Source organism: Pelophylax lessonae (assembly GCF_965119305.1).
Source record: "Pelophylax lessonae genome assembly, chromosome: 11".
In the NCBI taxonomy this organism is placed as follows: Eukaryota; Metazoa; Chordata; class Amphibia; order Anura; family Ranidae; genus Pelophylax; species Pelophylax lessonae.
The window spans coordinates 135282227-135308820 of record NC_138778.1 but is presented as its reverse complement, the minus strand read 5'-3'; the positions used below and the strand labels follow the sequence as shown (position 1 = coordinate 135308820).

At 42.6% G+C, this 26594-nt stretch overlaps 1 protein-coding gene across 4 annotated transcripts in view; it reads left to right on the top strand.

Annotated features, from left to right (window-relative positions):
* The window catches only part of ITGB4 (integrin subunit beta 4), a 157389-nt gene that overhangs the window by 89598 nt on the left and 41197 nt on the right, over positions 1 to 26594 (top strand). For all 4 annotated transcript variants that reach the window (XR_014225941.1, XM_082273005.1, XM_082273006.1 and 1 more), the window contains 10 exons: positions 1679 to 1808; positions 1919 to 2041; positions 5496 to 5602; positions 11536 to 11569; positions 13876 to 14061; positions 14727 to 14830; positions 21785 to 21843; positions 21929 to 21952; positions 22616 to 22764; positions 23136 to 23315. Coding sequence is in view for 3 of the 4 variants with exons in the window: in XM_082273005.1 (XP_082129131.1) it covers positions 1679 to 1808; positions 1919 to 2041; positions 5496 to 5602; positions 11536 to 11569; positions 13876 to 14061; positions 14727 to 14830; positions 21785 to 21843; positions 21929 to 21952; positions 22616 to 22764; positions 23136 to 23315 (1096 nt within the window). In the remaining variant the exon portion in view is untranslated. The remainder of the gene's footprint in view (positions 1 to 1678; positions 1809 to 1918; positions 2042 to 5495; positions 5603 to 11535; positions 11570 to 13875; positions 14062 to 14726; positions 14831 to 21784; positions 21844 to 21928; positions 21953 to 22615; positions 22765 to 23135; positions 23316 to 26594) is intronic.

The following is a 26594-nucleotide window of genomic DNA, read 5'->3' as shown; positions in this document are numbered from 1 at the left end:
CACACTCGTGGAATGGCGACAAACTACGGTACTTAAAAATCTCCATAGGCGACGCTTTATAAAATGTTAATGGTTACCAGTTTAGAGTTACAGAAGAGGTCTAGTGCTAGAATTATTGCTCATGCTCTAAAAATTGCAGCGATGCCTCACATGTGTGGTTTGAACACTGTAAACATTTGCAGGTGCGACTTACATATGCAGTCGCTTCTATGCGTGAGCATGGAGGGATGGGGCGCTTTAATTTTTTATTTTTTTATTTTTTTTTTACACTATCCCTTTAAATTTTTCTTTTGATCACTTTTATTGCTGTCACAAGGAATGTTAACACCCCATGTGACAGCAGTAGTCATGTGTCCGGAAGTGGTTAAAATCTATCACACATGGGCAGAGTTTACAGATCACATAATATATACCATATATGCAAATCATAAGATGCGCATAAACCACTCAAGGGTTTCATCATAGATGAAGAAGTAAAGATGAAATGTCCTCATTCAACGCGTTTCACAGGTTAAAGCCTGCTTCTTCAGGAAAGAAGGGGGCTTTGACCTGTGAAACGCATTGAATGAGGAAATTTCATCTTCCAGTGGAGTGTTTTTTTATTTATTTATTTATTATTTTTACATAGGTAATCTGCCTAATGTAAATAATCACATCCATGAGTGTAAGGCTCCGTTCACATCTAGGCGTTTTGGGGCGTTTTTGGGGAGTTTTTCTGCTCTAGGATCAGCTCTCAAAACGCCCAACAAGACAAATCCTATTCATTTCAATGGCACCTGTTCACATCTGAGCATTTTGACGCTGTAAGCAAAATGCCCAACGCTCAAAAAAGTACATGAGCTTCTTTTTGGGCAGATTACAGGCGTTTTCCATTGGTTTCTATTCAATCTAAAAACGCCTGCACAAAAAACGCCTGTAAATCGCGGTAAAATCGCAGTAAAAATTGCGGTAAAATCACGGTAAAAACTGCGCGAAAACGCTACGCTCAGGTGTGAATGTAGCCTTAGGACTCATGTGGATTCACGCAAGTGGCCTGGGCAGTAAAAGCAGGCAGTTGAGCCACACTTTTACCACCCACCCCACCTAAAGAAGAGCATGCAGCTGCTCAGGACTGTATGCGTTTCACAGCCACAATGCTTTGCTTTGCAGCCGAGCCAAAAATGTAACTACATGTCACATTCAGAGCATGGTACTGCTAGTTTAGGTGTATTGTAGGGCTGTGCTTCAACCACCTTGTGGCAGGGTGGTTTAGCCTTTTTAGGGTTAAAGACATGTGATGAGAAGGCAACATATGGCCTCCTGACCACATGCCCCACTCACTCTGAAAAGCAATCCATCAACAATCACTTTTCAGAGGGGTCACTATCCAATCTTTATGCAAAACCCAATAATAAAAATATGAAACAGCAAGCAAGTACATTTTACATTATTGATTCAGAATATATTCTTACTGGGAATACACTCTAGAGCAGGGATCCTCAAACTTCGGCCCTCCAACTGTTGTGGAACTACATATCCCATGAGGCATTGTACAACTCTGACATTCACAGACATGATTAGGCATGATGGGAAATGTAGTTCCTTAACAACTGGAGGGCCATAGTTTGAAGACCCCTGGTCTAGTTTCTATTTATTTCTAACACCCGAAACTTGTACTGTTTCCTGTCTGTGTCAACAGCGCCTCCTGGGGGCCTGTGAGGATGTTCGGACATGCGTGCAGTGCCAGGCCTGGGGTACTGGGGAGAAGAAAGGCAAAAAATGTGAAAGCTGTGAAATCAAGATAAAGATGGTAGATGAGCTCACCAAAGGTAAGTGTTCAGAATATCACTGCGAGGAACCAATGATCAATGGCTGGTGATATGTACCTTACATGCACATGTCATGGCTTCTAACATATTTACTTTTTCTTTTCTGGTAGTTGATGACAGAACAGAGAAATGTACTTTCCGTGATGAAGAGGACGATTGTACCTTTCATTACACAGTAGAAGGAGTGGGTTCTGTGCTTGCCAATTACACTTTGCTGGTACAAAAGAAAAAAGGTGAGGGAGATGTCCCATATTTCATCATTGTCCTTTCTTTCCAAGTGCCTTGCTCCTTATTTTATGTTCTATCATTCATCTCTACTCCATCTATGTATTGTATATGGTATTGGCAGCCCTAAACCATGCATGAGACAGGGATACCCAGGAACAGTCCAAGCAGATTTGTCCTGCAATTTTATTCAGCAAGGCAGCAACACTTTGAATGCAGGAGGACTTTTTGTGTAGCAATTCCATGAACAAAACATCTGCTCAGCCGAACCACTAACAAAATATCAGTTACCAGCTAACAGGGTGCCCTCTAATGGTTTCTCCAAGACAAACAGGCAGCTATTGTACACTGTTAGTGTTCTGTCAGCGCTCAGCCTTTTCACCCAGCAGAAGGCTCCCACAACAGAGAGATCGGGTTCAGAGCACATATATTAGAAGGCCTGTGGACAGCTGAGAATAATAATGAGGTTACCAGGTAAGATGAGGACCTAGGAATGGAGGCTTTATCCTATGCAAGCGCTACAAAGTTTCTTGGCTCCAGGTCCCAGAGCAGAATTTATTAGGATCTGAGAAAACAAAAAGTTTGTTTTCTCCATAAGTCACAAACCCTGGACTGGCAGGTGGGACTGTGGATGGTGTATAAGTGTAATCTAGGTGACAAAAAGTTGGTTTTCTCCATAAGTCGCAAACCCTAGAGCCACTCATCAAATGTAGGTAAGAAACCTATATTTTACACCATCCACCTGCCAGTATCTATCTATCTATCTATCTATCTATCTATCTATCTATCTATCTATCTATCTATCTATCTATCTATCTATCTATCTATCTATCTATCTATCTATCTATCTACCTATCTATCTATCTATCTATCTATCTATCTATCTATCTATCTATCTATCTATCTATCTATTCTATCTATCTATCTATTCTATCTATTCTATCTATTCTATCTATTCTATCTATCTATCTATCTATCTATCTATCTATCTATCTATCTATCTATCTATCTATCTATCTATCTATCTATCTATCTATCTATCTATCTATCTATTCTATTCTATTCTATTCTTAGCTATCTATTCTTATCTATCTATCTATCTATTCTATTCTATTCTTAGCTATCTATTCTTATCTATCTATCTATCTATCTATCTATCTATCTATCTATCTATCTATCTATCTATCTATCTATCTATCTATCTATCTATCTATTCTATTCTATTCTATTCTATTCTTAGCTATCTATTCTTATCTATCTATCTATCTATCTATCTATCTATCTATCTATCTATCTATCTATCTATCTATCTATCTATCTATCTATCTATCTATCTATCTATCTATCTATTCTTATCTATCTATCTATCTATCTATCTATCTATCTATCTATCTATCTATCTATCTATCTATCTATCTATCTATCTATCTATCTATCTATTCTATTCTATTCTTAGCTATCTATTCTTATCTATCTATCTATCTATCTATCTATCTATCTATCTATCTATCTATCTATCTATCTATCTATCTATCTATCTATCTATCTATCTATCTATCTATTCTTATCTATCTATCTATCTATCTATCTATCTATCTATCTATCTATCTATCTATCTATCTATCTATCTATCTATCTATCTATCTATCTATCTATCTATCTATCTATCTATCTATCTATCCTATTCTTATCTATCTACACTATATTACCACAAAAGTATTAGGACACCTGCCTTTACACACACATGAACTTTAATGGCTTCCCAGTCTTAGTCCGTAAAGGTTTAATATTTAATTGGCCCACCCTTTGCAGCTATAACAGCTTCAACTCTTCTGGGAAGACTGTCCACAAGGTTTAGGAGTGTGTCTATGGGAATGTTTGACCATTCATCCAGAAGCGCATTTGTGAGGTCAGTCACTGATGTTGGAGAGAAGGCCTGGATTACAGTCTCCACTCGAATTCATCCCAAAGGTGTTCTATCGGTTGAAATCAGGACTCTGTGCAGGCCAGTCAAGTTCCTCCACCCCAAACTCGCTCATCCATGTCTTTATGGACCTTGCTTTGTGCAATGGTCCAAATAATTTGGTGGAGGGGGGATTATGGAGGGGGTTGTTTTTCAGGGGTTGGGTTTGGCCCCTTACTTCCAGTGAAGGAAACTCTTAAGGTGTCAGCAAATCTGGACATTTTGGACAATTTCATGCTCCCAGCTTCGTGGGAACAGTTTGGGGATGACCCCTTTTTGTTCCGACACGACTGCACACCAGTGCACAAAGCAAGGTCCATAAAGACATGGATGAGCGAGTTTAAGGTGGAGAAACTCGACTGACCTCTACAGAGTCCTGACCTCAACCCGATAGAACACCTTTGGGATGAATTAGAGCGGAGACTGTGAGCCAGGCCTTCTTGTCCAACATCAGTGCCTGACCTCACAAATGCGCTTCTGGAAGAATGGTCAAACATTCCCATAGACACACTTCTAAACCTTGTGGACAGACTTCCCAGCAGTGTTAATTTTGGCAGCAAATTTCAATTTAGTTTTAGTCTTAGGACTAAAATGGCATTTTAGTTTTTGTCCCATTTTAGTCTTCTGCAAGTGTTTTAGTTTTAGTTGTATTTAGTCGACTAAAACTCCAGTACATTTTAGTCGACTAAAACGTCCTACATTTTAGTCGACTAAAACGTCCTACATTTTAGTCGACTAAAACTCAATTTAGCCATCTATAATTGAATGGGTGTAGTTCAATTGTAATTTGTAATGCATTATTTAAGCATTTCTCTACAATTTCCAAACTCGTTATATACTACTGCTGGTCCTGGAGTGAAAAATAGAATATGTTATTATTTATGGTATTAAGCTTTGAGCATGCACCAGTGTTAATTTTGGCAGCAAATTTCAATTTAGTTTTAGTTATAGTCTTTTGACTAAAATACCATTTTAGTTTTAGTCGTATTTTAGTCTTAAGACTAAAATGCCATTTTAGTTTTAGTCGTATTTTAGTCATCTGAATTGTTTTAGTTTTAGTCGTATTTTAGTAGACTAAAATTGGGTTCATTTAGTCGACGAAAACGTTTTAGTCGGTTTTAGTCGACGAAATTAACACTGCTTCCCAGAAGAGTTGAAGCTGTTATTATAGCTGCAACGGGTGAGCCGACTCAATATTGAACCCTACGGAGACTGGGATGCCATTAAAGTTCATGTGTGTGTAAAGGCAGGCGTCCCAATACTTTTGGAAATATAGTTTATCTATCTATCTATCTATCTATCTATCTATCTATCTATCTATCTATCTATCTATCTATCTATCTATCTATCTATCTATCTATCTATCTATCTATCTATCTATCTATCTATCTATCTATCTATCTATCCTGCACTGATCCCTATTTTCTATACTCTCTCCCTATTCTCTTTCACCTTGGTATGTCATATTTCATACTTAGAAGTTATATTTTTCTCTGCAGAATGTCCTCCGGGTGCCTTCCTATGGCTCATCCCTCTACTCATCTTCCTGATGCTGCTCCTCGGTCTGTTACTTCTGTTGTGCTGGAAATACTGTGCCTGTTGCAGGGTAAGAAATTAGTTAAAGCCAATGGGTACAGTCTAACTGACTCCCACAGTATATGAAAGGATTATTCAAGAAAAATAAAAGGCACCAAATATTGCAGGACACAGTGGAATATGTCAGAATATACATTCACCTTCCCTAGTATAATAGCCCTACATACAGTATGTGTAACTCCTTAATACAACAACCAGGGGCGGACTGACAACTCATGGGGCCCCCGGGCAATAAGAGATCATGGGCCCCCTGTGTCCCTGCCCACACTCAAGCCACACCCACACAAACCCCGCCTACATCTTGCACTGCCCACATTACATTTGTTCGTCACAGAATTTCTCTACACTATGTTCAAATAAATGTTTATTATAGAAAAAAAGAAAAATAAACTTACATTAAAAAAGTGCAACAATGGTACATTTCCAAAAATAAGGTTTTCATGAATTAACACAATATAACAGGTGTAACAAATGTGTTCTTAGCTGAACAGTTTAATAAAAAAAGATACAAAAAAAATAAAAAGCGCTGACCAGCATGTTACAAAATTATGGCCCTAGAATTGCTCTCACTCCGACGTTCCTGACGATACCATACATATGTGCCGCCATTATTGTTTTCATGCGCGTGCTCGTCCTACATAACACCCTACCTGAATGTTCTTTACAGTCTTTTTTAACAATTTTTATTTATTTTATATAATTTCCACTGACCACCAATGTAAGGGGGCCATTCCTCCCATCGACCACCATTGTAAGGAATATTCTTACCACTGACCACCAATGTAAGGAGCATTCTTCTCACTGACCACCAATGTAAGGGGCATTCTTCCCACTGACCACCAATGTAGGGGACATTCTTCCCACTGACCACCAATGTAAGGGACATTCTTACCACTGACCACCAATGTAAGGGACATTCTTACCACTGACCACCAATGTAAGGGACATTCTTCCCACTGACCCTCAATGGAAGGAACATTCTTTCCACTGACCACCAATGTAAGGAGCATTCTTCCCACTGACCACCAATATAAGGAACATTCTTCCTACTGTCCACCAATGTAAGGAGCATTCTTCCCGCTGACCACCAATGTAAGGGCCATTCTTCCCACTGACCACCAATCTAAGGGCCATTCTTCCCACTGACCACCAATGTAAGGAGCATTCTTCTCACTGACCACCAATATAAGGAGCATTCCTCTCACTGACCACCAATATAAGGAACATTCTTCCTACTGTCCACCAATGTAAGGAGCATTCTTCCCGCTGACCACCAATGTAAGGAGCATTCTTCCCACTGACCACCAATGTAAGGAGCATTCTTCCCACTGACCACCAATGTAAGGAGCATTCTTCTCACTGACCACCAATATAAGGAGCATTCCTCTCACTGACCACCAATATAAGGAACATTCTTCCTACTGTCCACCAATGTAAGGAGCATTCTTCCCGCTGACCACCAATGTAAGGGCCATTCTTCCCACTGACCACCAATCTAAGGGCCATTCTTCCCACTGACCACCAATGTAAGGAGCATTCTTCTCACTGACCACCAATATAAGGAGCATTCCTCTCACTGACCACCAATATAAGGAACATTCTTCCTACTGTCCACCAATGTAAGGAGCATTCTTCCCGCTGACCACCAATGTAAGGAGCATTCTTCCCACTGACCACCAATGTAAGGAGCATTCTTCCCACTGACCACCAATATAAGGAGCATTCTTCCCGCTGACCACCAATGTAAGGAGCATTCTTCCCACTGACCACCAATGTAAGGAGCATTCTTCTCACTGACCACCAATATAAGGAGCATTCCTCTCACTGACCACCAATATAAGGAACATTCTTCCTACTGTCCACCAATGTAAGGAGCATTCTTCCCGCTAACCACCAATGTAAGGGCCATTCTTCCCACTGACCACCAATCTAAGGGCCATTCTTCCCACTGACCTCCAATCTAAGGGCCATTCTTCCCACTGACCACCAATGTAAGGAGCATTCTTCCCACTGACCTCCAATGTAAGGGACATTCTTTCCACTGTGGCCATGAGTGGCACTGGGCAAGAAGGAACACTCATTCAGCCTGGCTGGTAATTATAGACACACACTAAACTGTGTGATCAGGCCAGCCTTCAGACATTTTGAGGGCCCTTACACAGCTTTAGGCCTGCCCCCTGGGCCTGACCGCCGACTTTCCCTAGGGCCTGCCCACTTGCCATTCCCCTAAATTCACCCACTGGCCAGAGGTATACACAACATTTGCAGTTTGGGGGCAGTAAAACCCCATATTTGATCCCTATTTTAACTCCCCCACCACACCCTCTTTAACTTCAGTGGCCAGGAGTGTACATATGTTGCAGTCGCAGCAGGGATTATACACACTGTCACACAGGTGTAGCGCCTGCCAAGTGTGACCTAATCAAGTGAATGGGGCCACTCTGCAAAGGCCCTGCAACTGTGTGCAATGCATGCAGTTTCTGCATGCTAGCGTTGGATCCAAAGAGGTAAAGCAGTTGGTGTGGAGGTGATAAAACTCCTCCTCACCACCTCCTTTACCCTCTCTTTCACTGTACTGCACAAGGTTGCAGAGCGCTTGCAGAGCAGCCCCACTCACTATAATGGGTCACACTTTGCAGGTGCTACACCTGTTAAGTGTGACAGGGCGAATAATTCCTGCTGTGGCATGTGTACACCCCTGGCCACTGCAGTTAAAGGGGGGTGCGGTTGGGGGTGGTAAAAACAGGGCTCAACTATGGGGTTTTACCGACTCCAATCTGCAAATGTAATCAAGTCCTTACTGTGTGAGATGGAGGGTGAGAGAGAGAGAGAAAGAAAGAAAAAGGGATGGAGGAAGAGAAAAATAAAAAAAGAATGGAGAGAGAGAACGAGAAAAAAAAAGGGATGAAGGAAGAGGGATGGAGGGAGATACAAAGAAAGAGGGATGGAGGGCAAGAGAAAAAAAAGAGATGAAGAAAGAGGGATGGAGGGAGAGAACAATATAGGCATTAGGCACAGCTCTTGAATCTAGTGTTAGGATTTTATGTTGTGCAATTTGAAGAAGAGAGAGAGAGAGAGAGAAAGAGGGAAGGAGAGAGAGAGAGAGAAGGAGGGGGTAGAAAGAAAGAGGGAAGGAGAGAAAGAGGGGTGGAAAGAAAGGGGGAGGGGGGAGAGAGAGAGAGGAGGGGTGGAAAGAAAGAGGGAAGGAGAGAGAGAGAAGGGGGGGTGGAAAGAAAGAGGGAACGAGAGAGAGAGAGAAGGAGGGGTGGAAAGAAAGAGGGACAGGGGAGAGAGAGAGAGAGAGAGAGAGAAGGAGGGGGTGGAAAGAAAGAGGGAAGGAGAGAGAGGGGGGTGGAAATAAAGAGGGACGTGGGAGAGAGAAAAGGAGGGGGTGGAAAGAAAGAGGGAAGGAGAGAGAGAAGGAGGGGTGGAAAGAAAGAGGGAAGGAGAGAGAGAGAAGGAGGGGTGGAAAGAAAGAGGGAACGAGAGAGAGAGAAGGAGGGGTGGAAAGAAAGAGGGACAGGGGAGAGAGAGAGAGAGAGAGAGAAAGAGGGGGTGGAAAGAAAGAGGGAAGGATAGAGAGAGAGAGTGGGTGGAAAGAAAGAGGGACAGGGGAGAGAGAAAAGGAGGGGGTGGAAAGAAAGGGGGAAGGAGAGAGAGAGAAGGAGGGGTGGAAAGAAAGAGGGAAGGAGAGAGAGAGAAGGAGGGGTGGAAAGAAAGAGGGAAGGAGAGAGAGAGAGAGAGAGAAGGAGGGGTGGAAAGAAAGAGAGAAAGAGGGAAGGAGAGAAAAAAAAAGGGAATGAGAGAAAGAAAGAGGGAAGGAGAGAGAGAGAGAGAGAGAGAGAGAGAGGGGGGTGGAAAGAAAGAGGGAAGGAGAGAGAGAAAGAAGGAGGGGTGGAAAGAATGAGAGAAAGAGGGAAGGAGAGAAAGAGAGAGAAGGAGGGCTGGGAAGAAAGAGGGAAGGAGAGAGAGAGAGAGAGAGAGAGAGAGAGAGGGGGGGGTGGAAAGAAAGAGGGAAGGAGAGAGAGAGAGAGAGAGAGAGAGAGAGAGAGGGGGGTGGGAAGGAAGGAGGGAGGGGGAGAGATAGATCTAGTGGCTCATCTACAAATCTCTGCAATTAATACATTGGCACAATTGTGGAAATGCAAGCATATCAAATTGTGAAGGTCACATTAAAAATGAAACATTACAAAAATAATTCAACATACTGTACTGTATATGGTTCACTGAAAATACACTTCTTGCCCTCTAGGTAAAAAACGAAGTGTCTGTTAGAAAGCAAAGTAGTTTTTGGGAAAAAAAAAAAGCAAAGTAGTTGAAGAACTTTTGTCACATTGTTGTATATGAATATTTTAGAAATATAGAAATCTTATTCTAGCCATACACAGTGTAGTTTTTTGTGAACACTGAACAGTGCCATCTCTGACATTTGCTGTGGGGATGGGGAATGATCAGGCTGTGCACGTGTGATAGAACAGTCATAGTAAGTAGATGTAAACATGTCCCTTCTTATCTCAGAGGGAAGATGTTTGTCTTTAGATAAAATACAATCGTTTTGCTACATGCATTTTGGAACACAGCCACATTTACCTCAGAGAGACGTATAAGCAAGATATAGAATGACAGATTATATCACCTCATGCAGCAGTTTGCCTCGGTCCTGCTCTGAGGTCTCCTGATGGCAGTCAGGCAGTTTCTCTCGGCCGCACAGTGAAGAGGAAGGGAGGGAGGTGGGTGGAGCCACACATTCCATATTAGGCACAGAGCAGAACGAGGAAGATCCTCCTCGCTCTGCATTCTGGGTCCTCTCCTCGCACGTCACTGGTTGCTAGATGCTAGGCGGCTGGCCAGCCTAGCAACCAGTCTAGCACACACTAAAGTTGCTACTGCAGCGTCCTGAGGGATCAGATGGGGAAAATTGCTACCCTGCGTGGGGCCCCCTGGACAACTTCCCAGCATGCCCATGCAGAAAGACAGCTCTGCCGGGCCCCCCCTGACCGCGGGCCCTCGGGCAGTGACCGAAATGCCCGAATGGTCAGTCCGCCCCTGAAAATCTAAGACGGTATAAAAACAGCAGTGCAGGATCCCCATTAGTATGTTAAAGCTTTTGACAAAGGAGGATTACCCCTTGAAAAGCGTTACCTCCCCCTATATCCACCCACTATTCCCAGTATCATGTAGGGATTACCACGAGGCAGCGTATAGTGTTGTAGGACGCCAAATTCCAGGCGGCTTTTCTGACGGCTGTCAAAACAATTCTTATCATGCCAGTGTTCTATCAGAATACCGCTACCTATCAGAAAATGCAACAGAAATTACGTTGTAAACTAAATTGCTTACTTCGCATGTGTTGCGTGTTCCAACATGGCCGCTATGCATTTCAGTAGGTTTCCTAATCTGACAGAATACGAAGGCGGCAGCGGACATCTTCTTACACCCAAACAAGTCTTAAACTCCCCTTATAACCTGAACTACAGTATTCCATTTTTATTATTATAGTATTATTAGTATTGTAGTATATACAGCGACAAATATGTAGGCAGAAGGTGGCGTCGTCCATCTTGGTACACCCCGCACTGCTCAGCGCCAAACTGATTTATATACTATAATAGACTATTTCACAGCGACCGAGTGAGATAGTCTATTTCACTATATAATCAGTTTGGCACTGAGCAGTGCGGGGTGTACCAAGATGGCCGTCGCCCCCTTCTGCGCTGTACTAGTTTGTTTTTTTCTCTATATGAAATCTAAGGAGAACATATCAGTTAGTAATGAAGAAGCTGTAACAATTTCCTGACATATCATAAAACGCTTAATATTTAGACTTACGTAGAATAGTGAAATTATACCCCTGCTGGCAGCAGGTGTCATGTTAGTGGTGGGAGGAAAGGTGGTGATAAGCACTGGTAAGCTGCAGAGATAAACTGTTTCTTCTTTTTGCAGGCTTGTCTGGCTCTGCTGCCTTGCTGTGGACGAGGTAAGGAGTGAGCTCGGTAGATTTCATGTAAATTCCTTTCTAAACTGTTTTATCTAAATAATTAGCACATATGATAGTTGTAGGTGGTTATTCTGTGAGCCTGAGCCAGCGATTTTTCAGAAGCAACATGTATGAAGAGGTATTACAAGGTGCATTCCAGGCAGATATAAAAAGCCAATTAATCTTGTATTTATTAAGACATTTATTTTTCGTTCTTGCAACTAGTATAAATTAGTGATCGACCGATAACGGTTTTTCGTTGCCGATATCGATATTTTGGCCATTGCATATCAGTATCGGCCATTATTGGCCAATATTTTTGTACATTTAATTTTTTTATTTTTTTTTTATCACTTCACAGGTACTCATGGGGAGGGATCTGGGGGTCTAAAAGACCCCAAACCCCTCTACTGCACTTAAAAGCATTCAAAACGAAAAGTTTGACTGTTTTGAATGCTGTCATTTTTTGGAATTTGGCGCAGAGTTCCCGGAAGTGATGTCATGACCTCACTTCCGGGTTATTGCATGGAGACCCGATCAGAGCCGAATGCGGCTTTCATTGGGTCTTCGTTGGCCATGCAGGCTGGTTGCCCGGGTCTCCCGGTGGGACAGGAGACCCGGGGGAGCCGCCGAAGGTGGCGCGGGGGGGGGGGAGACATCCCCTCCCGCTCCTTGTAATGACAGCCGAGTGGCTTCTCAGCCGCATCGGTTGTCATTACAAGACAGCCGACCGTCAGCTATGGACAGCGGTACCAGGGTGATGCCTCTAGATGCAGGCATCACCCTGGTACATGCACTTTCCTGAAATATCGGCAGTATCGGTTACCTCCGGGGGCCGATTCTGATATATCGGGGAAAGTGCAGATTGGCCCTCGATATATCAGCTTTGCCGATAATCGGTCGATCACTAGTATAAATACCTGATTTTTTTCTTCATATCAGCTTCCTGTAACACCTGCACATTAGGCTTAGAAAACTAGTGCCAGCACTGAGAGCCAATCAGGCTGTGCTGCATGCTCATGTGTTAAAGGTAAACATTCCTATAAGGACAGAGTGGAGTGAGTAGAAGTACAACCTCCTCCATTTTCAATTTAGACTTTTCTGCATGCTCATGCATTGACAATAAACATCCCTATAGGACAAAGTAGAGCGAATAGAAGGATGACCTCCTCCTGTTTCCACTCAGACATTGTTGCATGCTCATGCATTGACAGTAAACCTTCTATAGAACAAAGTAGAGTGAGCAGAAGGATGACCTCCTCTAGTTTCCAATCAGACTTTGCTGCATGCTCATGCGTTGACAGTAAACCTTCTATAGAACAAAGTAGAGTGAGCAGAAGGATGACCTCCTCTAGTTTCCAATCAGACTTTGCTGCATGCTCATGCGTTGACAGTAAACATCCCTAAAGAACAAAGTGGAGACTAAAGGCGGTCATCCTTCTACTCACTGTACTTTTTCCTATAGGGAACGCATGAGCATGCATCAAAGTCTGATTGGAGACTAGAGGAGGTCATCCTTCTACTCACTCTAATCAGACTTTGAGGCATGCTCCTGAGTTGACAGTAAACATCCCCATAGGACAAAGTAGAGTGAGTAGAAGGATGACCGCCTCTAGTCTCCAATCAGACTTTGCTGCATGCTCATGCGTTGACAGTAAACATCCCTATAGGGAAGTAGAGAGAGTAGAGGGATGACCGCCTTCAGTTTCCAATCCGCAGGAAGAGGTGTGTTCTTCACTAAGCTGCACTGCTACTGCAGTGAGGAGGTGGCAGGATCAGAAATCTAGCTGCATACAATTACAAATTCTTTTGGCAGGCATACCAGTTCCCATATTTGTGTTTTAGCTGTGGATTTGGTTGTGTGCCTGGAGTGCAGCTTTAAAGGCTAAGTTTACCTTTCCCAAAAAAATTGCCTATGCCGTCACGCCCCAGTAGATATTAAATATCTGTGTTGCTTTATAAAATGATCTTTAATTTCATTGTTTTACCTATAGGCCATTTGGTTCCTATTATAAGCCTGACTAAACAAACTCATAGTTAGTAACCGCCATGTTGCTAGGACGTGAAACCGCTGGTTTTCATTTCTGCAATGCTAGGAGTGAGCATCCAAAGTTTTTCTCGTCCTAGCAACAATTTTGGACATGATCGTTTTACGAAGCTGCATAGATTTTTAGAATCCACTGGGGCCCCTTGGCTGCACAGGCTATTTTCTGGGAAAGGTTAACTTACGTTTTTAGCCAATTGGATGTTTGTAGAACCTAGGTCTAGATTCTTTCATTTTATAACTTTTTTTATTCCTTTTGCAGGACGCAGTGTAGGATTTAAGGAAGACCACTATATGCTACGACAAAGCCTTATGCAATCTGATTATCTGAACACTCCACTTGTACGAAATGGAAACCTGAAAGGTGGAGATACTGTGAAATGGAAGATTACCAACAATGTACACCGGCCACCTCCATCACCCGATGCCCTGAACCCCAAAGAGCTGGGTATGTGAATAGAACAACAGTAGTGGGATGACTAGAAAAAGGGGGCGCAGAATATGGGTTTAGTAAAATATTCTCTTCAAACCATCATAGTTTTTTTTTTTTTGCAGAATTTTTTCTGCAAAGTTGAATCTTAAAGTGTTATACAGTGAGTATTAGATTTTGGGGGGTGCAGAGGATTGGGGTCAATTAACGGTTAAGTGTGCTAAAAATACAGGTATCTTTTAAAAACCCAGCCTTGAACCGCAGTTCAGAGAACCTGCCTAGGCCAAATGATGTCATCAGTCTGCTGCAGGCGAGGGAAAGCATTTACTCAGTCTCCTCGCCCTCTGTGATTTAGCCACAACCTTGTAACTTTGTAGCAGTTCATGAGGTGAGTGACAGCAACAGGGAGTGAGACACAGGAAACAGCCAAGAACTTCACAGGCATCCGCAGTGTAGGAAATAGATGTTGACCCTGGATGGTGCATAAACACATATGGTGCTGACCTTCTGGAGGGAAAAAGCAGATGAAGGCTTTGTCAGGAAGGAATACTGCAATCCTGATTAATACCTGTGTTGCGTGAAAAAATATATGGGATACTAGGTTCACAGCTCTAAAGGCTGCTTTTCTGTACTATTAGTTATGGAGTATGGTGGCTACAATATATAAATGTCTTCTCTTTCAGTCCCATATGGAGTCTCACTGAGGTTGGCTCGCCTTTTCACTGAGAACCTGTCTAAGCCTCAAACAAGGGAATGTGACCAACTCCGTCGGGAAGTCGAGCAAACGGTAATTAAATACAGCGAGCTGTCCCCACTGTGGTACAACCTGTGAAGGTCTCTTTTCCATTTCTAGTGGGCATTCTTGATATGAAGTCCAATTTATATTAGTCCTTATAAAACCAATATTTCAAGACCCAAAGGGCCTCTTACAAAGTACAAATGAATCTCTTCATCCTATAGATATCCTGCCATCAATAAAGCCTCACCTTCAAGGATTGATGACAATATCTATATTTGTTTGGCTCCTGATTTGTATAACCTAGCTGTACCTACACACCTATACAAGGTCTACCTACAGGGCTGCTGTTAGAAACCACGGGGCCCCATACAGACAAACTCACATGGGCCAATGCCAATTGGCCATACAGCCAATGCCTCAGTTATGAATGAACACAGTCATTGATCGGTACCGATCACTCATTGTGTTTATTCAGGAGAGGTAGGGGCTGGTATGAATGACATATTTACCGAACCCTTCCCACACGCTTCATCTTGAAGGATCCTATTGTGTGCTTGCAGCTGCCAGTGGGAAGGAGAGGAGAAAAGCAGAAGGCACTGCTGGGGTGGGAGGGAGGCACACATGGGGGCCTGGGCAACAGGGGGAAACATATGGTGCACAGAAAGGGTGATCAGTGTGGCAAAGGGGGGGGGGGCAATTACTGGAACCAATCCCCCGTATGGCTCTCTCTGCAGCAGCTGAAAGCCAATGGAAGGGAGAGAAGAAGAAGCCAGCTGTCAGTCGCTGCAGAGAGAGCCATACATCGGTTTCAGTATTTACCCTCCCTGCCCACATCCAATTCACCCTGCTGCCTGTACAGGAGTCCGTGGCCCTGTCAACCTAACTGTAAGGCTTTGTGGCACAGAAAGTGTATACTCTTATGATTTGGATGAATGTAAGGTTTATTATATGACACTATTTCAGGGCTCGACTAACCCCAGGTGGCAAGTCTCCATGGTGACCAGAAGTTTCGACCTGGCACCTGGGCTGCTGCCCAAATGCTCCCCACACTGCCTGCACGCTGCCCCGCTACGTATCCCGGGCTCCGCTCACCTCCCCTTCTAGTTGACCCGGAAGTGACGTGTGATGTCATTTCTGGGTCCCCGTTAACAGTTTCCCTGGCCGTTAAGGCCGGGAAAGAATGTAATGTAGGGCGATGTGCATTGCATTACATTAGGTGGAGCACAGGGGAGAAATTAAGGGTCTTTTAGACCCTGGATGTCTCATTAAAGAGAACCTGACACCAAAAAAGTCATCACATAGGGGACTTTTTGTCCCCTATGTAAAGGAAAAAAAAGTTAATAAAAAAAAGAAAAGAAAATGTTTATTTGTTGTTTGAAAAAAATTAAAGTTATACCCAAGCACATATTTCCCCCTCTCCAAAAAAATTGAGGCCCCTCACCCAAACATATATGCACGTACAAACGTAAACACACACGATGGGGCGTGTGCAACTGAAAACTTCAATTGCAATACACATGTTGCATATCACCACACATGCCAGAATGAGAGCAATAATTCTAGTACCAGACCTCCTTCATATCGCTAAACTAGGGAGCTTTTAAAGCTTTGCCTACGAAAATATAGTGTACTGACATGTTTAAGGTTTGACATGTTGGGTTTCTATTTACTCGGTGCAACCTCACCTTTTATATTTTACCAAAAACTTGGGTAATTTACTGCATTTTCTTACCCCCTAAAGTTAACTTTTAATGTGTTTTTTTTTACCGAAATGTTTTGCTTCCTAGACTTTTACAATAATATTGTGTGACATATAAAATTGTAACTACCACTATTTTACCACCCTATTCTAGGGTGTCTGCTTTCAGAAAATATATCATGTTTGGGGGGGGGGGGGTTTATGTAATCTTCAGGCCTAAAACGATTTTGTAAACGTGTGCAAAAAAAGGCAGTGAAAGGCTTAAAGGATAAGTTTGGCCTTCTGGAACAGGTTACATGTTCTTCCCATAAGATTTGTTAGTTAAAAAAAAAAAACTGTCTCCTAACTTTTTAAGCTGGCTCCTAGATTCAAAGCAAATTTGTCAACCCCTGCACTATTTGATCAAGTACTAACTTTACTATTTGAAGGAGAGAAAAGCTTTGAAAATCCATCACCTAATCTGAACACCAATTAAAGTGTACAGTATCTATAGCAGCATCTATAAAAGGAAATCTCTCCAAGGTGAAGGAACATCACCACTTCCTCTCCTCCAATCTATCCAAAGCTAAAAAAAAAGTTTTGGTTAGAGATACACTTTTTGGATTCATAGCTGATAGGTGAAAACAATGGCAACATCCTTATAGAAACATAGAATGTGTCGGCAGATAAGAACCATTTGGCCCATCTAGTCTGCCCAATATATCTGAATCCTATGAATAGTCCCTGGCCCTATCTTATATGAAGGATAGCCTTATGCCTATCCCATGTATCCTTAAACTCCTTCACTGTATTTGCAGCTACCACTTCTGCAGGAAGGTTATTCCATGCATCCACTACTCTCTCAGTAAAGTAATACTTCCTCATATTACTTTTAAAACTTTGCCCCTCTAATTTAAAACTGTGTCCTCTTGTGGTAGTTTTTCTTCTTTTAAATATGCTCTCCTCCTTTACCGAGTTGATTCCCTTTATGTATTTAAAAGTTTCTATCATATCCCCTCTGTCTCTTCTTTCTTCCAAGCTATACATGTTAAGGTCCTTTAACCTTTCCTGGTAAGTTTTTTCCTGCAATCCATGTACTAGTTTAGTAGCTCTTCTCTGAACCCTCTCTAGAGTATCTATATCCTTCTGGAGATATGGCCTCCAGTACTGCGCACAATACTCCAAGTGAGGTCTCACCAGTGTTCTGTACCGCAGCACTTCTCTCTTTCTACTGCTTATACCTCTCCCTATACATCCAAGCATTCTGCTGGCATTTCGTGCTGCTCTATTACATTGTCTTCCCACCTTTAAGTCTTCTGAAATAATTACTCCTAAATCCCTTTCCTCAGATACTGAGGTCAGGACTGTGTCAAATATTCTATATTCTGCCCTTGGGTTTTTACGTCCCAGGTGCATTATCTTGCACTTATCCACATTAAATTTCAGTTGCCAGAGTTCTGACCATTCTTCTAGTTTTCCTAAATCCTTTTCCATTTGGCGTTTCCCTCCAGGAACATCAACCCTGTTACATATCTTTGTGTCATCAGCAAAAAGACAAACCTTACCATCGAGGCCTTTTGCAATATCACTTATGAAGATATTAAACAAAATTGGTCCCAGTACAGATCCCTGAGGTACCCCACTGGTAACATGACCTTGTTCTGAATGTTCTCCATTGACTACAACCCTCTGTTTTCTGTCACTCAGCCACTGCCTAATCCACTCAACAATATGGGAGTCCATGCTCAATGACTGCAGTTTATTGATAAGTCTTCTATGTGGGACAGTGTCAAAAGCCTTACTAAAATCTAGATATGCAATGTCTACTGCACCTCCACCGTCTATTATTTTAGTCACCCAGTCAAAAAAATCTATAAGATTTGTTTGACATGATCTCCCTGAAGTAAACCCATGTTGTTTTTCATCTTGCAATCCATGGGATTTAAGATGTTCCACAATCCTATCCTTTAATAGGGTTTCCATTAATTTGCCTACTATTGATGTCAGACTCACTGGTCTATAGTTGCTTGATTCCTCCCTACTACCTTTCTTGTGAATGGGCACCACATTTGCCAATTTCCAATCTTCCGGGACGACTCCTGTTACTAATGATTGGTTAAATAAATCTGTTAATGGTTTTGCCAGCTCACCACTAAGCTCTTTTAATAATTTTGGGTGTATCTCATCAGGACCCTGTGACTTATTTGTCTTCACTTTAGACAGCAATCTTAGAACGTCTTCCTCTGTAAAAACACATGCATCAAACGATTCATTAGTCATCCTTTCAAGTGGAGGTCCTTCTCCTTCTTTTTCTTCTGTAAAAACTGAACAGAAGTATTCATTAAGGCAGTCGGCTAGCCCTTTATTCTCTTCTACATACCTTCCGTCCTTTGTTTTTAATTTAGTTATTCCTTGTTTTAATTTCCTTTTTTCATTTTATATATCTGAAGAATGTCTTATCCCCCTTTTTCATAGACTGAGCTAGTTTTTCTTCTGCCTGCGCTTTAGAAGTTCTTATAACTTGCTTGGCCTCTTTCTGCCTAATCTTGTAGATTTCCTTATCTTCATTGCTCTGGGTTTTTTTATAATTACAAAATGCTAGCTTTTTATTTTTAATGATTTGGGCCACTTCTGCTGAGTACCACAGTGGTCTCTTCCTTTTTTTGCTTTTACTGACAAGTCTAATGCAATTTTCTGTTGCCTTCAATAATGCACCTTTTAAGTAGTCCCATTTCTCCTGGACTCCATGTAATCTGTACCAGTCTGATAAGGACTCATTTATGACTAATTTCATTTTTGAAAAGTCTGTTTTTCTAAAATCTAAAACTTTTGTTTTTGTGTGGTGTGACTCTTTCACAGTTCTTATATTAAACCACACTGACTGGTGATCACTGGATCCCAAGGTTTCGCCTACAATGACATCATATACCGAATCCCCATTTGTGAATACCAGATCCAAAATGGCCTCCCTCCGGGTTGGCTCCTCAACCACTTGTTGCAGAGACAACCCCAGTAGGGAATTTAGAATATCTGTACTCCTGGTAGAACTTGCTATTTTGGTTTTCCAGTTTATATCTGGAAGATTGAAATCTCCCATAATGATAACTTCTCCTTTCATTGTCATTTTAGCTATTTCTTCAACTAGTAGATCATCTAGTTCTTTAACTTGACCAGGTGGTCTATATATCACACCTACACGAGTTACTGCATGATTAGCAAACTGCAATGTAACCCAAACTTACTCTATGTTGGCCTCACCAACTTGTATTAGGTTAGATTTAAGGCTATCTTTCACATACAGGGCCACTCCTCCTCCTTTCTTGCCTTCTCTGTCTCTTCTGTATAAAGAGTACCCTGGTATGGTTATGTCCCAGTCATTTCTTTCATTAAACCATGTCTCCGTAACAGCCACTAAATCTACATTCTCAGATGCCATTATTGACCCAAGTTCATTGATTTTTTTTAACTAAACTGCGAGCATTTGTAGACAGGATTCTGAGCTTATCATTTCTTAACCTCTGTGCTTCTGACCTGTTCTGGCATTGTTTCGGGGGGCAATTGGACTCTTGTATTTTCACTCTTTTGCCCCCCTTCCTAGTTTAAATACTCCTTCGCAAATTCTTGGAGTTGTTCACTAAGTACATTTGTTCCTTTGAGAGAAAGATGCAAACCATCTTTTTTGTACAGTTTCTTTGTATTCCAAGTAGAGCTATCATGAGAAACAAAGCCAAATCCTTGCTCTTGACACCATTTACTAAGCCATATGTTGAACTCCTTTATGCGCCTCTGCCTATCATTCTGAACATTATGCACAGGCAGAACTTCAGAAAATGAAATGGTGGATGCAAAATCCTGTACGTCATTACCAAGTGTGATAAAATATTTTTTCACCTCTGACACTTCATTGCAAGCCAGGTCATTTGTCCCTAGATGGACAAGAACATCCACGTCCCCTTCCTGCTTTGCTTGCTTAACAATATTAATAATACGTCTGCTATCTCGTCTAGCAGTAGCACCAGGGAGACATCTCACAAAACCATTTTCTTTAAGCTCCACACTTCTTATGATTGAATCACCCAGCAACAGCTGCTTCCTTTGAGACTTCACTTTATCTTTTTTGTCCTTGGCTGCAGTCTTGCATACATTAGACATAGGAGTCGATGGTTTCTCACCCTCTGTGCTTGAGTCCATATCCATGTTGTCCTTACATTCTGAGAGTGCAGCAAATGAATTATGGAGAACCACCGACTGTGGGACATGTCTTCTATCCACCACTCTATGTCTTCCAGAACCTACAGTAACCCATCTGCCATTTCTGGGGGTCCTCTGTGGCAGTGGCATTGCAGCAGTCCCAGCTGGAGTTTGTTTAACAGATAATTTAAATATCTCTGATTTCAAAAATGCAATTTCCTGCTGCAGTAAGGAGAATTGTCTACAGATCTGACAGCATCCGAATCTCCAAAGAGTGGAACATGAAATAAATGCAAAACAATTCCTGCACTGAACCAAGTCTGCCATTTTAAAGAGGAGAGAAAAAAAAAAATAAGAAAATTTGCAAATTTAAGTCAAACAAATCTTACTTTTTTTTTTTTTCTTTTTTCCACCTTCCAGCCTACCTCCTGACTGTCTCCTGCAATATCTCATTCACTGTACTTGCAATGGAGTACTTGCAGCTAATGAATTAGGCCAGCTAATGAGTATTTCTCTATATATACACACTCCTTCATAGCTCCTCCCCCAGCAACAATTGTAACACCTTAATGGGCAAGTCTCATTAGCAAATGCACAATAGCAGACACCTGACCAAATTCCTTTCCTCTTCTCAAGCAATGGTCAGCAAAAAGAAACACAGATGAGTTGGTTGCAAACTCCAAGCCAATCTCTTTCAGTATCTCTTCAGTCTCCTGCAATATCTCATTCACTGTACTTAAAATGTTGTACTTGCAATGGAGTACTTGCAGCTAATCCTCATTCTTGGTAATGTCTCCAGGTTAGTTCCTTCTTATTTTAATGCTAGGGATAATTCGCTTGGTTTTAGGGTTACCCAAGGTGATTGCTACACCTACAGCAGGGGTAGGCAACGTCAGTACTCCATCTGTGGTGAAATTAGAAATCCCATGAGAATCTGACAGCCAAACACATGACTCCCAGGGGAAGAGACATGATGAGGTTTGCAGTTTCATCACAGCTGAAGTGCTGAGGTTGTCTACCTCGACCTATGTATGGTATTGCCCATACCAATGGAAGACAACGAAGTTGCACCTTTTACACATTTATCGCTGTCCAAGAAGTATTTATCTTACCAATTCTGTTTATTCCCATAGCTAAACGAGGTGTATAAAGTGATACCTGGAACACACAAGGTGAAGCAGACCAATTTCCGGTAAGTCTGGCTTTATATGGAGCCTTTAGATTCATCCCACAGAATACATGAAATTAAAGTTTGTCTACTTCTTGTTTCCGTCTAGGTTACAATCCAATGCAGGCAAGAGGTATGAACACCAATCTTGGTTTTTGGATATCTGTCCACCTTTTTATTTGAACAAACAATTTGTAATATTTCAAGAAACAAAATGCCTGAGATTTTATCATATCAAACATTCACCCCTTCCCAACTCTTTCATTCCTCCCCCCTAATCCCATTAACAACTTTCACTTGTAGCACCTTCCTGCTAACCGTTGCTGTGTAAATAGACAAAAGGCCTAAACCTGTTGAGTGAGATCTCTCAGAACGTTTCAGGGTTTTGTAGTAAATTGCTTATTCTTCAATATCTAGGCTTATATAATTTTATGAATCACTGGAGGAAAGGTCGGCATAACAGCAAATAACGGTCTTCCTTTATTGAAATACCAGGAATAACAGCTGTAAAACACCCAACGCGTTTCGGCCGCCAGGTCTTAATCAAGGCCATAATTAAGGCGTGACAGCTGAAATGTGTTCAATGTTTTACAGGTTGTTTCAATAATGGAAGACCACTATTTGATGTTATCACGAGTGCCGACTTTTCCTCCAGTGATTCATGATATAAAGAGGCATTGGCAGCCTGACAGTCTGAGCACCAGGTGCAGCTGGAAATTGAGAAGGTCGAAGCGCTACTACACCTGGTTCCTATATAATCGAATCATATAATAATTGTTAATATATTTTATTACAGACAGGATCACACAATTGCAGACACCGTATTGATGGCTCCAAGAGAGGCTGAACCTGAAATTGTAAAAGTCACTGAGAAACATGTCACCCAAGAGGCTTTTCAAGACCTGAAAGTCACCCCTGGCTACTACACAGTCATATCTGACAGAGGTGAGTGCTACATTACTCTAACATCAGCATAAGCTACAGGGAACATGGGCTTCGTCCATACATGGCAACCAATAGATCCACTTTAATGGCAGCTTTTACTCGCCTATCCTTTACTCCTCCACTTCTCCATTGGACTGCCAGGAGCGAAAAATGTTAGCCATGACTTGGAACCTAGTCAAGTTTTACGACTATCCACATGTGACAGTCCTGGGTGCCTACCAGGCATTAGCACTGCCCCATGGGAGGTAAAAAAGTGGGTCATGAGCTGCTGGTGGCACCCCAATTAAAGGGAACCTGTTGCTTTTTCCTGCATAGGCAAAGCACAAGTTTACTCTATGAGCTCAGAGCATTTATTTTTGTATTTTCCATAGATGCATATGGGCTGGTGGAATTTCAGGAGGGAGTGGAACTCGTGGATGTTCGTGTTCCCCTTTTCATCAGACCAGAAGATGACGATGAGAAGCAATTATTGGTGGAGGCACTGGAGGTTCCCACAGGAATCGCCCAAATGGGAAAGAAAAATGTTAATATTACAATTATTAAGGAGCAAGGTAAGAACAGCGATGTCCTTTACATGGCCATTACATACCATTAACAAAAGAATTCCTGTTCATGATACAGATAAATGACATACTGTATGCCTGACCTATGCTGGTCATACATATAGCAATATGATAATTCAGTGTAATGACTGTTGTGATAAAATAGTCTGAAACTGATCACTCTAAATGGGTGAATTGATCATTATCATCAGAAAGTAAGGATCAGGCCTGATAGCAAATGCAGTCCAGTTGGAACACAAACAATCCTTTTCCTTTTTGTTGTATTGAACAGTAGTATTTAAACAAAAGATCAATTCATGTATAGCTGTAGCTAAAGCCAAAGTTAATTTTAGATGGTCTGGAAGGTTTAGAACCTCTGTGAGGTCTTTATTGCTATCCAGGGCTTTTTTCTCAGAAAATAGGTGTAGGAACTCAACAACGACCCCCCCCCCCAAATTATGTCTCCCCCCCCACCCCCTCCAAACTGCACCAAATAGTGGGTGTGGTCCAATTTCACTCACAGTGGGAGGGTATTAAATACCAGGAGTGCATTATGTGCAGATTTTGGGGGTGTGCTACGTGTAGAGTTTGGGGGTGTGCTGTGTGCAGATTGTGGGGATGCGCTACAAACAGAATATAGACTTCAGCCTTCTTCCACAGCTGCTTACCTCTGCACCCCCCATCCACATTTCACTTTCACCCCTCTTCAGCCTTAACCTCTACATGCAAATCCCCCCCCCCCAAAAGCACCACCATCTTCCACGTGTCTTACTTTTGTTGTTGTATTAAGCTGAAGAACTCATCCGGTTCCAGTACCTCCCCGCACACTGTAGTTGGCTCTGCCTTTCTCATTTGCAGGAAGATCATCCAGTGGGGGTGTCGGTATCCACAATACAACCTGGGCACCTGCATCTCCCTTGTCCCCATTCTGCACTCAGTGGGAGCCACTAGGAGACAAGCTGACACTTGTAAATACAGAAGCCGGACTTCTGTGTTTACAAGTTATAGTGGTGAGCAGGGAGCAGAGGGCCTGAGCCTAAGGTGGTGGAACTGAGTTCCACCAAGTTCCAGCTGAAAAAAACCCTGTTGCTAGAGCAGGGGCAGACTGGCAACTTTCGGCCCAGGGGGCAAGTACAAACCAGAGGCCCATGGTGCAGTGAATCAGCCCCCCTTCCACTCTCCCTCTTCATGTCCTCCTCCTGCCCCCATTCCAGGCTGAAGCCCTGCTTCAGGTACTTTCTACTCACCGGCTGAATCTGGGTTCCCAATCTGACCAGCAGGGGGCAGTTGGGGGGAGCTGGGACAGCTTGGTTGGGGCTGGCCAGGGGAGGAGAGTCTCCAGTGGGGCATGGAAGTGGCCTCTGCTCAGACACAGTTTACACCATTCATGCTGGGGAGGGAGGTCTGCGCTCTGTCCTTGTCTTCAACCCGCACTCAGTAGGTCAGTGGCAGAGACTTTTTACTTCTTTTTACCAGGAATCCTTTAGGCGTGTCTGTGGCAGAAGCGGTGAAGCTTTTTTACAGGACATCAGAGCAGCCCAGGGGGCAATTGCCCCCCTGCCCCCTGGCCCAGTCCTCCCCTGTGCTAGAGAGATTAACTCTTTCTGTTTGTCCTGGTGACCATACCTCCCAACTTTCTGAGATGGGAATGAGGGACACCTATTAGCAAACATATGTAGGCATAGGAAACAACCCCATCCATGCCCCCTTAAAGGAGAATTGTACAAAAAAAATGATTGGTTAAACCCTCAAGTGTTTTTTTTTACCTGTACTATTCCTTTAAATTGGCTTTTGACATTCACAAATGCAGCAATTTAGAAATTCGATTAAATATTTAGTACTGGGAAACACTTTTTTTTATAGATAAATAGTGCATTTTATATACAACTATATAGTTTAGACCAAAATAAGGGACAATAAGGGAAGAAATAGGGACAGAGGGACTTTGTTCTGAATGAGGGACAATCCCTCGTAATCAGGGACAGTTGGAAGCTATGCTGGTGACCATTGTCACCACAACAGAAATTGATGATAAATCTGAAAAGTTATGGTTGTCTCTAGAACAGAAAGATTGGCAAAATCTTCCAGTGGGGACACCTATTTCAGTGACAACTATGTAAGAGAGAGTTTACCCTCATTTTGGTTCCTGTTGTGTCTCTGGGACAGGAAGTGAAGGGAAATCTCCGCAAGGAGAAACAGATAGGTAAAATCCATCCTATACTGTATCCAAACAAAGAGTGTTTAAAACATCCCCTAGTCTATCCAAAACTGAACAATGAGGCCCCGTTCACACTGGTCAAAAGAAAAGGGTGTTGGGCGCTTCTGACCAAGCCAGAGAGGAGAAACAGGGGGATTCACCGTTGTAAGAGGGATGCAGGGGATGTCTTCAAGGTCTAGTAGGGAATCGTCACAGTAGGCTGAGTACTAGGCTGCGCTGGCGGGAGAAACTCTGAGGAATCCGCTAGTAAACATGAAGAGAAAAACAGGCGCCATGTAATCAACCATATATTTATTGCACAACAATTAACATAGTATCTTACACTGAGGTAAGCTTCAGTCCGTGTCTCAGCAAGTCCAGCCGCACAATCCGGCCGTCCACCGGCCCGGAGGTGACGTCACAGGAAGCTGGTCCGGAGGGATGGTTACAGCGGAAGCCACGATGGAACGCAAGCTCCCGGAAATGACGCAACGCGTTTCGGAGCATGCGCACTCAGCTCCTTTCTCAAGCGTCCGGCTTCCCGGGGCGACCGACGAGGTCGCGGTGCGAGCAGCGCACCGCGACCTCGGAGCGGCCGGCACGGACTTCATAACATTGAAGTCTATGACGGTCGCTCTGGGTCGCCCCAAAGAAGCTCCGGACCCTTTTTCTAAGTCGGAGCGACTTGTGTCGCTCCTATTAGAACGGGTCCGCAGCTTCCCTATGGAAGGCGACCTACGGCGACCTGTGAGGCGACCAGGTCGCCTCACAGGTCGCCCCAGTGTGAACGGGGACTAAACATTTTTGCTTTTAATATATAATTGGTTGATCATTTAGAATTATGTATATGGTCAATTTTAGGTACTTGCTGTTTTATTCTACCCACACTTATCAAGGGTATAATTACTTTATTTTCTGTTATTTTTGTCATACAATGTCTCATACAATGTCACCACACATGGCAATTTGCCTATGTACAGTAAAGCCTAATATCACCTCCAAAAGAAATATATACAAAATCAACACAAGAGACATTCCTTACCTTCAGTGTGATGTGTTCCTTGTGTGCTTCTATTTAAGTGGAAATCTTC